At 46.4% G+C, this 13,900-nt stretch overlaps 2 protein-coding genes across 3 annotated transcripts in view; one reads left to right on the forward strand and one right to left on the reverse strand.

The window, feature by feature from the left end:
• The first annotated feature begins 8,229 nt into the window (after positions 1–8,229).
• The window catches only part of NIN (ninein), a 118,501-nt gene continuing 112,830 nt past the window's right edge, over positions 8,230–13,900 (forward strand). The window contains exons 1-2 of one of the 2 annotated variants that reach the window (XM_066344139.1): positions 10,169–10,263; positions 10,785–10,838. The gene's annotated coding sequence lies outside the window, so the exon portion shown is untranslated. Of the gene's footprint in view, positions 8,242–10,168; positions 10,264–10,784; positions 10,839–13,900 lie in introns of those variants that run through there. The other variant, XM_066344140.1, reaches the window with a different exon arrangement.
• Positions 9,826–10,683, reverse strand: LOC136377062 (basic proline-rich protein-like). The gene has a single exon (XM_066343619.1). The coding sequence runs from the start codon at positions 10,681–10,683 to the stop codon at positions 9,826–9,828; it is 858 nt and encodes a 285-aa protein (XP_066199716.1).

A 13,900-nucleotide genomic window follows, 5' to 3' on the forward strand; every position in this document is an offset into this window, starting at 1 on the left:
CTCATATGTGCCTTGACCGCGGGCCTTCAGCAGACCGAGTGACCCCTTGCTCGAGCCAGCGACCTTGGGTCCAAGCTGGGAGCTTTTTGCTCAAACCAGATGAGCCCATGCTCAAACTGGCGACCTCAGGATCTCGAACCTGGGTCCTCTGCATCCCAGTCCGATGCTCTATCCACTGTGCCACCACCTGGTCAGGCGGCTGTTGTCATTTTTTAATTTGACAGTCTGAGGAAACAGAGGCCAGTGCCTCGGACTAAATAGTCAGGTACTGCATGTTTTTAAAAATCTTGTGCCACCCCAGTGTGCCTGCTGTGACATAGCAGTCAGTTGGAAACTGCTACCCTAAGGCATGGAGGATATCACTTTGCACCCAAAAAGTGCTTAAATAGCATTTGTTGGTACAAAGTGAATACTCCTTTTCTAGGTCTTGTGTGACATTTTACTACTTCTAATCATACTACTGAGATTTTATTCCCTAACTGGTTACAGTTTAATAATAACAGCTCTGACTTCTAGGGTTTCGAAACCTAAGGTTCAACTTTTCACCTCGCACTTTTCTTCCCGGGGCAACAACTTGCTCAACACATCTCTTCCTAAATTCCAAGACAGGCTTCTTGCTCTGTTCAGTCAAGACTGCCAACCCAAGAAACATTTTTGAAAGATCACAGTCAACATCATTGCCAAGAGAAAAAGTTCTTGGCACACAAAGATCCCTCTTCAATATGAGATACCAGATGGTAATTTCAACTTCAGTTAAATTCCTGCTGAAAAAAAAAAGTGTTTGAACTGCAGATGAGAAAAGCTTCAATGACAAATTTCCAAGTGTTAGAAGCTTAAGAGGGAAATGGCAAGTGTGGATGCACCCCCACCCCAGTCACGGGCACACATAGAGCATAGAACTACATACCACCTGCACCTGGGAGCTGAGATCCCCACAAAGATACCTTTGCTCTTTAAGGGTACTATCTGCTCTGATTTGATTTTACTGAAAATAAAAGCAGCCTGACCAGGCGGTGGCACAGTGGATAGAGCGTCGGACTGGGATGCAGAGGACCCAGGTTTGAGACCTTGAGGTCGCCAGTTTGAGCACAGGCTCATCTGGTTTGAGCAAAAAGCTCTCAGCTTGGACCCAAGGTCGCTGGCTTGAGCAAGGGGTTACTTGGTCTGCTGTAGGCCCTACAGTCAAGGCACATATGAGAGAGCAATCAATGAACAACTAAGGTGTCACAACAAAAAACTAATGATTGATGCTTCTCATTTCTCTCCGTTCCTGTCTGTCTGTCCCTATCTATCCCTCTCTGTCTCTGAAAAAAAAAAAGCAAATACTATTTAATTATGTGCAGTGTTTTTTCAAAGAGTGTGTGCCTTAGAACCTGCTGTGAGCTTTTTTGGTACCTGGAGGTAATTCTCTTTCCTCTTCACCAATAACTTCATTATTGAGCCAATTAATAACCAGTGTGTCTCCTTCCCTAAGTACTTTCAAATTACAGGGGATATGTATGAAATATAAATTGAAGGTGCTTGGGCCCTGGCCAGTTAGCTCAGTCAGTTACAGGTTGTCCCAAAACACCAAGGTTGCAGGTTTGATCCCCAGTCAGGGCACATATGGGAAGTGACCAGTGAACGCATAACTAAATGGAACAACAAATGAATGTCTCTTTCTCTCTCTCCCCCGTCTCTGTTTCTCTAAAATCAATCAATAAAAATATTTTTAAAATTAAATTGATGGCACTTGGCTTGGACACCCAGGGGCCCTGACTTACTGGTGCAAACTCTGAGGTACAGTAGATGCCTCAGAGCTACACTTAAGATACAGCCAAGGCTGAGGCTTTGTCTGAAATTGCACCCTTGCTGAGTACTTCCCTTCTGCCTTCTCTGTCTTGCTTCCCACCTCCTCTTCCTCCACCACACCCCCTTGCAGGTTTCTCCTGGGAGCCTCTCTTTAATAAAACTCTTTTTTAAAAAAAAAAATAGGAAACTTTTTTTAGATTTTATTTATTCATTTTTATTAGAGAGAGAGAAGAGGGAGAGAGAGAGAGAGAGAGAGAACAGGAGGAGGAGCTGGAAGCATCAACTTCCATATGTGCTTTGACCAGGCAAGCCCGGGGTTTCAAACCGGCGACCTCAGGATTCCAGATCAACGCTTTATCCACTGCGCCACCACAGGTCAGGCTCTTTAATAAAACTCTTGCACACAAATCCTCATCTCAGGATCTGCTTGTGGGAACTAACCTAAAATTCTGAATAACAGAAAAACCAAGGTATTTTATGCTAATAGAGAGAAGGACCATTGTTTCTGGATCATGGAATGTATGCATAACTACTTTATCAATCAAGATCCTAGAAGGAGGCCCTGGCCAGTTGGCTCAGTGGTAGAGCTTCAGCCCACCATGTGAAAGTCCCAGGTTGGATTCCTGGCCAGGACACACAGAAGAAGCGCCCATCTGCTTCTCCACTCTTCCCCCCCTCTCCTTTCTCTCTATCTCTCTCTTCCTCTCCCGCAGCCAAGGCTCCACTGGAGCAAAGTTGGCCCAGGCGCTGAGGATGGCTCCATGGCCTCTGCCTCAGGTGCTAGAATGGCTCCGGCTGTGGTTGCAATGGAGCAACGCCCCAGATGGGCAAAACGTCACCCCCTAATGGACTTGCCAGGTGGATTCTGGTCGGGTGCATGCAGAAGTCTATCTCTCTGCCTCCCTGCTTCTCCCTTCAGAAAAATACCCCCCCCAAAAAAAATCTTAGAAGGAAATAGAGGATACATTCAAATTAGGTATTTGGAGAATAGCTAATAAAGGGACTAATTATAATGGGGTGGGCTGAGCACAGAGAAACAAGGATAGTACCTGCCTGGAAGTTGATATCATGGGGTTATTACTAATCCTAGGCCTCATTGGTAAGAGGAGAGCTGGTGACATATTGGTCTAGGCCTCACTGGTAAGAGGAGAGCTGTGATCTGGGATACAACCAGCTTAGAGAACCTATAGAGACCCAGCTGGGTGAATAAATGCCCCAATCTCATGCCCTTTTCTCCTTCCAACCTTTTGCCAGTGACTCCATCAGCTGGGCCTAATGGAATGCCAGGGCACAAGGGAGCCCCTTAATGCAGTGAATCTAGGTTGGCCTCTCAGCACATAGAGCAGGCGGAGAAGTGCAGAGAGGACAAACAAGCTACCAAGCACACCTACCTTCTCTCTCTCTCTCACATACACAGCTTGACCTGGGACCAGTGACCCATAAATAGACACTGATTTTTTTTCTCTGCTGATCTTATTTCCTTTCATCCTGTTTTCACTGTAGGGGACCCAGAAGTAGGCTGCATGATGTAGGTGAAGAAATCTTAATAATCAAGAATTGGACAAAGTACGTTTTTATTAAAGCCTGAGTACAGCCTCTGAGCATCTCAGCATCAACCCACAACCCTCTGCCTCACTACCACAAGATTTGCCATCACTTTGACCTCATTATTTTTGGTGCAAAGAGACCTAAATTATATCCTTAGAGAACCATGTCCATTCTCTCCCAATTGAAAACAAAATGCAAATCAAAGATTTAGGTTGCTTTTTGTAATGATGTATGTTTTGCTTCTTCATCAATCCAGATGCAAAGATGACCTCCTCATTCAGTTTATTCCCAAATGTCCTCATCATCAGAAGCCATGCTCTTCTTATTGGTCTCATTTTCTGTTTTTGAAGTGGTCATTTCCCTGAATTCAGCTTTGGCTTGGTTCAGAAAGCACTACAACACGTGCAGAGTGGAAGACAAAAAGTCACTCAGTTATGTCAAGGTCTTTGAGATTACTCGTGGAACACAACAAGGGTCCTCAGGATGGCGGCAGGAGTGGATGTGGATGGGATGAAGGATGGAAGACGGAGAAGCTCCATGCCCACAGGTCCCTGGAGGGCAGGCGTGGCACCACCTTCTTTTCCTCCAACCTTCTCTCCACTGGGTACCCTGCAGACTCAGGTACAGCTGAGTAGAAAGCAGGTAGGCTGTGGGGCAGGTCTTAACAGATGGCTTACAGAGAGGGTTGTCATTTCTAAGTATTAAAATAGTACGTATTGGGCTATTTTCTTCTGAAATTATATTTGCTAAAATACTTACAGGGCTCCATAAGTCCTATTTAGAGGGAGGTGCATTTTAAAGTATTTTTAAACACTGTTTCATTCTGAGACAGCTGTTTGCATCACCCATGAGCCCTCACAGGAGGTAAATGCTGTCATGGATGGGCCCAGCCTAGAGCTCTGATGCAATCACTGTGTGAGCATCTTGAGCGAAGGCACCAAACACTCCTGAACCCAGGTTCCTTGTAACAACAGGGAGTGGGTTAGGTGACGCTGGAATCTTTTCCCTGTTCTAACATTGCACTGTCTGAGCAGTAGCCACTGGCCACATGTGGCCAGTTTGAATTGAGACCTGCCATAAGTGCACAAACACACCAGATTTCAAGGACTTCCTACAAATACTGATGTAAACGATCTCACTGATACTTTTCATATTGATTACATGTTGAAATCATACTATTTTAGGGTATATTGGGTTAAATAAAATGTTTATTTTTTGGTTTTACTTGTTGAAGTGTAGCTAGCAGAAAATTTTGAATTACATGTGTGGCTCACATTGTATTTCTATTGGACCGAATTGTTTTATTTGCTTATTTAATTACTTACCTATTTGAAGAACTTTTAAAATATATATAAATATGTTTCTGGGTTCATAGTTCTTTTGTGTCTGCATCAAATTCTAGCAAACTTAGTTTTGTTTGAGGGAAAATGTTACATAATTTTCTAGTCAAAGGTCCTTTTTTTTTTTAACAAGAGGGTGATTTCATGTTGTGTTGGTTAAGTGTTTAAGAAAGTGTGAGGGGAAGGAACACCAATGTTTCTTAAAGTAGAATTTCATTTCCTTCTACTTTGAATGACACTGTGTTGTTCATCTTTAGGCAGTCTTTAGAATAGTGGGACATTTTCAGATTCCAGCACATGAAAAAGCATAGTTCCAAAAGTGATGATCAAGGAGCACCCCCATCTTCTTATGCACAGATATGCAACATCTCTTCTCCATGAGAGTGCCAAGTATTTGGAAAGCACCTAAATGCTCACCCCATGAGCTTCCCAAAACACATATTGAATAACCACTTCCTGATGTGCATGAACTTCTAGGTCAATTGAACAGGGGGCGGGGACAGGGCATCAAATATACCTTCAGGCTGATTGATCTGGGTAGGAAGAGTAGCAGAGGGAAGACTCAGCAACACATATGAGCAGAGTGGAAGGAAGATAGGTTGTCTGGGAACACTAGAGAGACATACGTTTGCATGAATCAGTAGGATACTTGAATTCCTGAAATGTTAGGAAGGAGATCTAGGCCCTGATATAACAAGAAATGGGGGCCTAATCTGTGGTGGCACAGTGAATAAAGCATTGACCTGGAACGCTGAGGTCGCTGGTTCAAAACCCTGGGCTTGCCTGGTCAAGGCACCTATAGGAGTCAATCCTTCCTGCTTTTCTCCCTTTCTCTCTCTCTACTCTCTAAAATTAAAAAAAAAAAAAAAAGCAATGGGCTCCATGAATCTCGTTTGTATATCCCATCTATGTGTAAAATCATGTAGTGCTAGGTTTTTCTGATTTACTTATTTTACTTAGTATAATGTTCTCAAGGTTTATCCATGTTGTCATAAATGGCAATATGTCATTTTTTCTTATGGCTGAGTAGTATTCTATTGTATATATATGTACCACATCTTCTTTATCCAATCCTCTCATGGACATAGATAAAAGTGAAGTGGTTACCAGGGGGATGGCGTTGGGGTGAGGGCAATAAGAGGAACAGTATATGGTGATGGAAAATGATTTGACTGAGCGATAGGCACACAACACAATCAACAGTTCAAATGCTGTAGAAATGTTTACCTGAAACCTATGCACTCTAATTGATAACTGTCACCCCATTAAATTTAATTTTCTAAATAAAATTTTTAAAAAAGAAAGAAAGAAAAGCAGTGGGCTGAATGCCCTGATAGAAGCCATGCTTCTAGGAAATCAGTCCTCTCTTCTCCGTCAGACTGTGGTATGTGTGTCCCCCAAGTGGAGGACCTGATTAGAATCCAATGCACCTCACGTTATTCCCTTACTGTCCTGTGTGTGCTTATTTTTGCTTCCTCCAGGGATAATGATACATTCCTCAAGGGCAAAATCCAAGATTAATGTTTCTTTTGAATATCTCGTGACTTTCAGGATAGCAGTAAGCACAGAGTAGGTGCTCAATGCTTACTGTAAAAATTAATAAATTGTGGCCCTGGCCGGTTGGCTTAGTGGTAGAGCATCGGCCTGGCGTGCAGGACTCCCAGGTTCCATTCCCGGCCAGGGCACACAGGAGAAGTGCCCATCTGCTTCTCCACCCCTCCCCCTCTCTTTCCTCCCTGCCTCTCTCTTCCCCTCCCGCAGCCAAGGCTCCATTGGAGCAAAGTTGGCCCAGTCGCTGAGGATGGCTCTGTGGCCTCTGCCTCAGGCGCTAGAATGGCTCTAGATGCAACAGAGCAACACCCCAGATGGGCAGAGCATCGCCCCCTGGTGGGCGTGCCGGGTGGATCCCGGTCAGGCACATGCAGGAGTCTGTCTGACTGCCTCCCGGTTTCTAGCTTCAGAAAAAGCAAAAAAAAAAATAATAATAATAAATAAATAAATAAATAAATAGTGCCAAATCCATTTCCTCTTACTTCATGTTTTTTATGAGGGAAAAGGAAGAGAAATTCCTAGTTCCTAATGAAAGCTCTTTTAGCTCAGTTGGTTAAGAGCATTGTCCTGAAACAACAAGGTTGTGGGTTTGATCCCCGGTCAGGGCACACACAGGAAGCAACCAAAAAATGCATGGCTGAGTGGAACAACAAATGCTTCCCTTCCCCTTCCCCCTCCCCCCTTCCTCTTTCTGTCTTTCTAAAAAAAAAAAATCAATAAAAATTAAGCTCTGGCCCATAGTTTAGTTGGTCGGAGTGTCCTCCCAGAGTGCGGAGGTTGCGAGTTTGATTCCCAGTCAGGGCACATACAGGAGCAGCTCGATGTTCCTGTCTCTCTCTCTCCTGCCTGTCTCAAAAAAAAAGAAGTGTAGAAGGACATCTGGGAATTACTTCAGAGTGACAGGTAAGGTGGGGGTTTTTTTTGGGAGGGGGATTGTTTGTTTACTATTTTGTACATGAGAAATAACTTATTGATACATGCAACCGCAACTTTGGGGGGTTGACTCAGTTTGGTTAGAGCTACAGGCTTTCCCTGACCAGGAAATAAAAGGCAACTCTAACTCTGGAGACCCTAAGAAGTTTACAAAGCTTGTACTTGCTTTTTCTCTCTCCTTTTTTATTTTAATATTCATCTTTGTGTTGTCCTGACTCTAAACTAATCATTGCAAAGTTACTTTCAGGAAAAAACAAAGAACAACTTTCTCTTCATTGGATTACTCTTTAGGTAACTTCTTAGAGCTTTTAATCATCTGAGAAAGCCAGTTTAATATTGAAAAATGTTGCAGAAGGCCATTCAAAAATGTCTTCTACAAAATACTTGAAGAATCCTGGGTCTCAGAACAAGGCTCTTTGTAAAATGAGAATTTGTATCAGAGGCAGATGAACTACAACAGATCAGAGTGAAATGTGGTTTGGAAAGGATATTAACACAGGGTAAATGTTTACATTTCTTTTTCATTTTTCCTAATATTGCATATACTGTGGAGCTGGAGCTTGGCTACTATTTCTGCTGTGATCTTCATTTTTGATTTAACAGAGAGAAAAGTTCTCTTAAGTGATAGGTTCTAAGGTAAGTCCTGCTTTCTTCCAGTGACTTGAGTGGACTGAAGTCACTTAACCTTTTACCCTGTTTATCCTAAACTGCAGGAACATTGTGTTCAAGTATCTACCTTAGTAGAAATGCTCTTACAATGCTATACCACGAAGTCCCCATGCTGCGCCTCTTCGGCTTTTGTACCGAGGTTGGAGGCTGTTGAATGTACTTTCTAGTTCCTAGCCTCAGCACTAGCTCCGCACTGGTCACTCCTCTCCAGAAAGAGTATCTCCTGTTTTTCCAATTATATAACTTTCACCAATTCTGAACTTCCTCCATAGGGAGTGAATGCTGGTTCCAACATCTCTGGCCCCCAAGAATCACTATGCTTCAAACACATGAGTAGTTTCATCCTTAAGGATTCTTGCAGCTTCATACTTAAGGATCCTTAAGTATGTTTGGAGAGAAAACCAGTAAGGTGAGGCTCCCATGGCAGAGATTAGGTAAAACAAGAAAAACATGTCTTTATTCTTACCTTTTTAGACTTTGGGCTGTATCGATCCCTGGTGAACATTATTCTCTCAGTATATAAAATGACACTTATGGAAGCATTCTGGTAACAAGTTAGGTATTTGCTTAACAGTTTGTATGTGTGTTGTATAGTTATTACTGGTCTGAACAACCATGCATAATGTACACACATGTGGATGTGCACATGGAACACAAACTTCTCTTACTCTCCAAGCGTACTGTGTTCAAGAAAGAGAGCTTGGTTCTAAAATAAGACTGATCTACCTGTTTTTGTTTTTTTTTTTAACTTTCTTCTTTGAAATAACTGTAGATTCACATTAAGGTGAAGAAATAATACAGAAATTCTTTCTATACCCTTTACCCAATTTCCCCCCCAGTGATAACATCTTGCATAACTAGTACACTACTACCGCAACCAGGCAACTGACATTGATACAATCCTAGGGCCTTATTCAAATGCTGCCAGTTTTACATGCACTCGTTTGTGCGTGTTCTTAGTTTCACATAATTATATCACATATGTGATCTGCTTTTGAATCCCAGGTCTGCCAAGTACTAACTGTGTGATTCTGAGCAAGGTCCTTAACATCCTTCACTGTAAAATGTAATATATAGTATCTGTCTTCTAAAGGTGGTGTAAGGATTAGGTAAGATCTTTCTGTTGAGTTTCCAGCACAGTGGATTGATTCTCACATGCTAGTTTTCTTCCTGTCTATCCCTTGTTCTTTCGGTAGCAAGGGAGCTTTCTCCAGTTTCTTGTTGAAATAACCAGACTTCCTTTTTCAAGGGCAACACATTTAACCCTGCAGCTCAGAGAGTCTTGAGTATCGCCCCAGCCCACAGCTGCCACCGCTCATGGCCTGGTCTTGGAATCCTGTTTGCACCCAGGTCAGAAGTGTAGGGATGGGAGAGTGAGGAAACGAAGGCTTTGCGTGTGTGGGGGTGGGGTGGGGGGTGGGGGGGAATGGGAGAAAAGTGGGAGGAGGTGGTAAATACCTAGCAATTGTTGGCGGGAAAACTACCAGCTCCAAGGAGTTTCCGGTTGCGTGGCTAGTGACCGAACGCTGAGTGTACCCGCGGAAGACTGGATAGGGAGTGGAGCCTATGATGGCATGGGGGGCAGATGCGGAAGCCGGTCTAGATCTAGTAGGTGTGTTGAAATCGCTGTAAAGGGGTTCACAGTCGAGTCTAGAGCCCTTTGGCCTCCGGGACCTTTCTTCCAATGACGACCAATGGGCGCTCGAGAGCTGAAAACTCTAGGGCGAGAGAGGCACCCACATCTTCACCTTATAGTACCGCTGGCTGAGGGCGGGGCCTTTCCTCTACACCTAGAAGTGGCCGCCGGGTGTCCGGGGCGCAGCGGGGTGTGTGAGGACTTATTTGCCAGGAAAGGAAGGCGAGAGGGCAGGGGGTCGAGTGGTGGATGCGCCAGCCGCTGTCCCCGGGCAACCTCGGGGCGCTAGCCTCCTCCACCTGCACCTTCTCGAGCCCTGGTGTTTCCAAGTTCAAATCTTCGAAGCAACCGCCCCAGTCACTCAGTACCCAAGACGGGACTGGGCTTCTCCGGGCTCCGGCGACACGAGCAGTCGGAACCCGGGGCGCCGTCTCGGCGGAGATTGGGGGCCGGGAGGGAGGGGAACCGGACACCCCGCGAGGGCCCGGGAGGCGCATGGCACCCCTCCCTCTGCCGCCCAAGCGGCGCGGATCGAGGAGGAGGAGCCGCGCCCGGGCCGGCGCCGCCCTGGCTCCTCCTCCCCGCGGTGGCCTGGCCCTTCCAACCCGACGTCCAGAGCTCCTGGAGGCTGCTGTGGAGCCGGGAGCCGAGCGCGCTGGGCGCGGCCGTCCCGCTGCCGCTGCCGCTGCCGCTGCCGCTGCCGCTGCCGCTGCCGCTGCCGGCGCGTGCGAGCCCCGAGTGCGCCCGCGGCCATGGTCCCTGCGGCGGCGACCGGCGCTTGAGCCCCGGGACGCGGTAAGCGGAGCGCCCGCTCCCGGAACCCCCGCTCACGGCCTCGGGTGGCGGAGGCCTGGCGCTGCCCCCACGCCGTCTGTGGGGCCCTGTGCGCCCCGAACTTATCCGGCACCGGGACAGGCGGGGGCTTCCCCTTCGGACTCCGGGGCCAGGGCGGCAGCGTTCCCCACCGGCCGGGCGCAAGGAGCGGCCGCGAGGTAGCGGGTGGCCTGGCGGCTGGCCCGGCCGGGACGCTCCCGGGGGACCCGGGCTGGGAGGGGGCGGCTGCGGAGGCGGGAGGAGGGGCTGGCGGTGGGGGCGCGGACTGCGCTGGCGGGGGCGGGCCTGGGGTGGGGAGGACGCGCGCCGCAGCCCCTGGAGCGGCGCTTTTGTAAAAGGTGGTCCCTTACATATGGAAATGACGGTCGCGCGGGTTCCCATTTGCGTCCTTTTGAAGGACGCCCGCCCAGAACCTCAGCGCCGCCTGAGAAGTATTGTCCCGTTTCTTGCGCCCTAACAAAGCGTCCGCCTTCGCTTTGCAGAGCACTGGAGGCGGGCGGCCGGCTGTGCGGGCGCAGCGGAGAGGCTGACAGAAGGTAGGAGAGGACCACGGGGACCGAGAGAGCGTGCTGCCCGGCGATACAGTCGGGTGTCTGAGGTTCCTGAGGGCGGCGATGGGCCGGCGGGTTAGGAACAAATCTGCATCACAGGTTGCCAGGGACCTGGGCGGCGCGCCTGCCCTTCCGCACCTCGCCTCCCGCGCCCCGCCGCGCAGTCGGGTCTGGACACCCTCGCCACCCGCATGGTCCCAGCTCGCAACCGCGAGCTCAGAGCTGCTACTGTGTGTTGGTCCAGGAATGGACTTGAGTCCGGAAGCAGCAGAAAGGGTAGTTGTTCTATTGCCTTGAGCAACCCAGGCTGCCTTGTGATTGAGAAGCTGAAGAGAAACCAGTCTGGGGAAGCCCAACGCGTTAGCCTTGGCTGTCTGGAGTGTCGGAGAGCTATCCTGAAAGTGGGGGTTTCCGAAGGTGTGTGGAATCAATGAATATGGACTTTCCTAGGGCAATTACTAGTAAGAAAGGGCAAAGAACTGAATGACACTCGTTGGTTGCCTGAAAGCCTTGCTCGCCAGACCAGCAGAATGTAGGTGTGGAGTGTTGCGCGAGAAGCTTCCAGGGTTCCAGGAGCTGGGCTTCTGCAGCTGCCAAACCGGTCCCCGACAAAAGGACAGAGCTGATGGAAACAGTTTACCCCTGGGAGCTCTTTCTGTGAAGTTGAAAGAGATAGAGATAGGAAAAGGCGATTTCCTAGCCTCGGCCTTGCAAATAAAATGAGGGCTGGAAAGATTGTTCTCCCACGTACCCTGTGTCTAGACAACTTGGCTATTATGAGTTCTAATGCTGTCTTCACTTCACTGGAACAGATCCTCTCCTGGTGCCGAGGAATTCCTGAGATGGGTTTACCATACAGTTTAACTTCTGAATTCATGAAATGAAAACAAGAGTGCATGGTTGTCTTTTGTGCCTGAGGTGGTAACTGATTAGGATTAGAATCCTAAAAGTCCACCATGGCACATGGGCTAAGCTCCTGAGACCATCGAAGATTCTCAGTTGGCTTCCTTATGTACATTAAAATAAATGTATATGTTTGCTTGTTTCCTGAGGCTTGACAATGTGCAAGGAAATTGTGTGTGTGTGTGTGTGTGAGAGAGAGAGAGAGAGAGAGAGAGAGAGAGAGAGAGAGCGCTTAATTTTATCTTGATCTTCTCTAGTGTCTAGCATGCTGGTGGCTGACCTAGAATATTGGCACATCTTGCTCTAGAGTTGAAGGGGGCTGTGAAAATTCTCAGACTGTGTATAAAAGTGACATTACAGGCTGGCTGCAAAACCAGTTTCTTGTGGTCTCTTAAGCTGTTGTCACTGTCCTTAGGGAGGTCAAATGAACTGCTGGGGAGTTTCTTTGCAGATTTGTTTACTTTCACCTGTTCTCTGGTGATTTTTCAGAGGAAAGCATTCTGAGCTGCAGTATAGCTAAAGGGTAGGATGTTCCAAATGGGTCGAACATGGGGCAAAAGCAGGCAAAGGCTTTAGAGGGGACAAGAGAAAGGAAGCTATCACAGGTTACAGTCTTTGCATTAAAATATCATGGATCAGTCATTTTAATAGGCACTTGCTCAGAATGGCATGAGTGTCTTTTTTCTTGTTCTTTTTTTTTCCCCTTCATATTAGATATGTGATGACCCATAATATCAAAAGATATTAACTGCTACAGAGGGGAGAACAGGGCTCCAGCGGATACTGAACAACCAATCTTAATTTAATGGGCAATATTCTTATCATAAGCTAAATGCTGTTAAAGTAAATTGTTTTAAATGTCACTGCAAATGGCTTTCTAAACTAACATTTCAGCAATCTTGATGCTTCCATTTTATGTTGATAATGAAAATACGTTTTTACCAGGTTAACATTGATAAAGGGTTGGCACGTTTGACCAGAGTGCTTTGGAGGGATTCAACCGGCCTGGAGTCTTTTCAGGAGGTTTATTTTTATAGATTGCCAATTCATTGGTAGGCCAATAAATTATGTGGTTTGAATTCTGGCTATTGAACTTACATCTGTTGGGCTGGAGCTTGTAGAAAGACTTACTGAAGCTTGCAAAAAAATATTTTATCTTATTTACAAGTAAAATAGAATTTTAAAAAGATCATGGGTATGTCCATGTGAACAACCTTGAAATGAGGATACTTCTGACTGCAACACATACCAGCAATTGGCCATTTATTCCAGCTTTTGGATGGAAAAAGTACAAAGTATTTATGTTCTAACGCTCACTTAAAAAGCAAAGTTGAGAAAAGCTGGGTTTTTTTTTAATTATTTATTTATTTTTTTTTTACAGAGACAGAAAGTGAGTCAGAGAGAGGGATAGACAGGGACAGACGGACAGGAACAGAGAGAGATGAGAAGCATCAATCATTAGTTTTTCATTGCGTGTTGCAACACCTTAGTTCATCGATTGCTCTCTCACATGTGCCTTGACCGCAGGCCTTCAGCAGACCGAGCAACCCCTTGCTGGAGCCAGTGACCTTGGGTCCAAGCTGCTGAGCCTCGCTCAAACCAGATGAGCCCGCACTCAAGCTGGCGTCCTCGGGGTCTCGAACCTGGGTCCTTCCTCATCCCAGTCCGACGCTCTATCCACTGCGCCACTGCCTGGTCAGGCGAGAAAAGCTGTTTATAGATGTAAAAAATGAAGCTTTTCACTTTGACCACAGGGAACTGTTCTTGTAGCTGCATACATTTTACATTAATTTGAGTTAACATGTTAATATGACCCGACCTGTGGTAGCGCAGTGGAGAAAGCATCTACCTGGAATGCTGAAGTCGCCAATTCGTAACCCCGGGCTTGTCTGGTCAAGGCATTTATGGGAGTTGATGCTTCCTGCTTCTCCCCCCTTGTCTCTCTCTCTCTCTAAAAATGAATAAATAAGATCTAAAAAAAAAAGAGTTAATATGGCCCAAGAAGTAAAAGTTGTTACCAGCAGTCTCTTTTAAGAAAGTAACAAACAGGCTGCTGGTTTTCTGCTTCTGTAGTTTTACTTATTAGCTGACTACAGGTTATTGAATTGATGTTGAATGATTTTATCCTTCCAGCTCTCCTAAGT

Source organism: Saccopteryx leptura, chromosome 6 (assembly GCF_036850995.1).
Source record: "Saccopteryx leptura isolate mSacLep1 chromosome 6, mSacLep1_pri_phased_curated, whole genome shotgun sequence".
NCBI lineage: Eukaryota > Metazoa > Chordata > Mammalia > Chiroptera > Emballonuridae > Saccopteryx > Saccopteryx leptura.

Coding starts and splice junctions, on each gene's coding strand:
- LOC136377062 (XM_066343619.1), bottom strand. CDS start 10,683: ATGGGAACCCGCGCGACCGTCATTTCCATATGTAAGGGACCACCTTTT.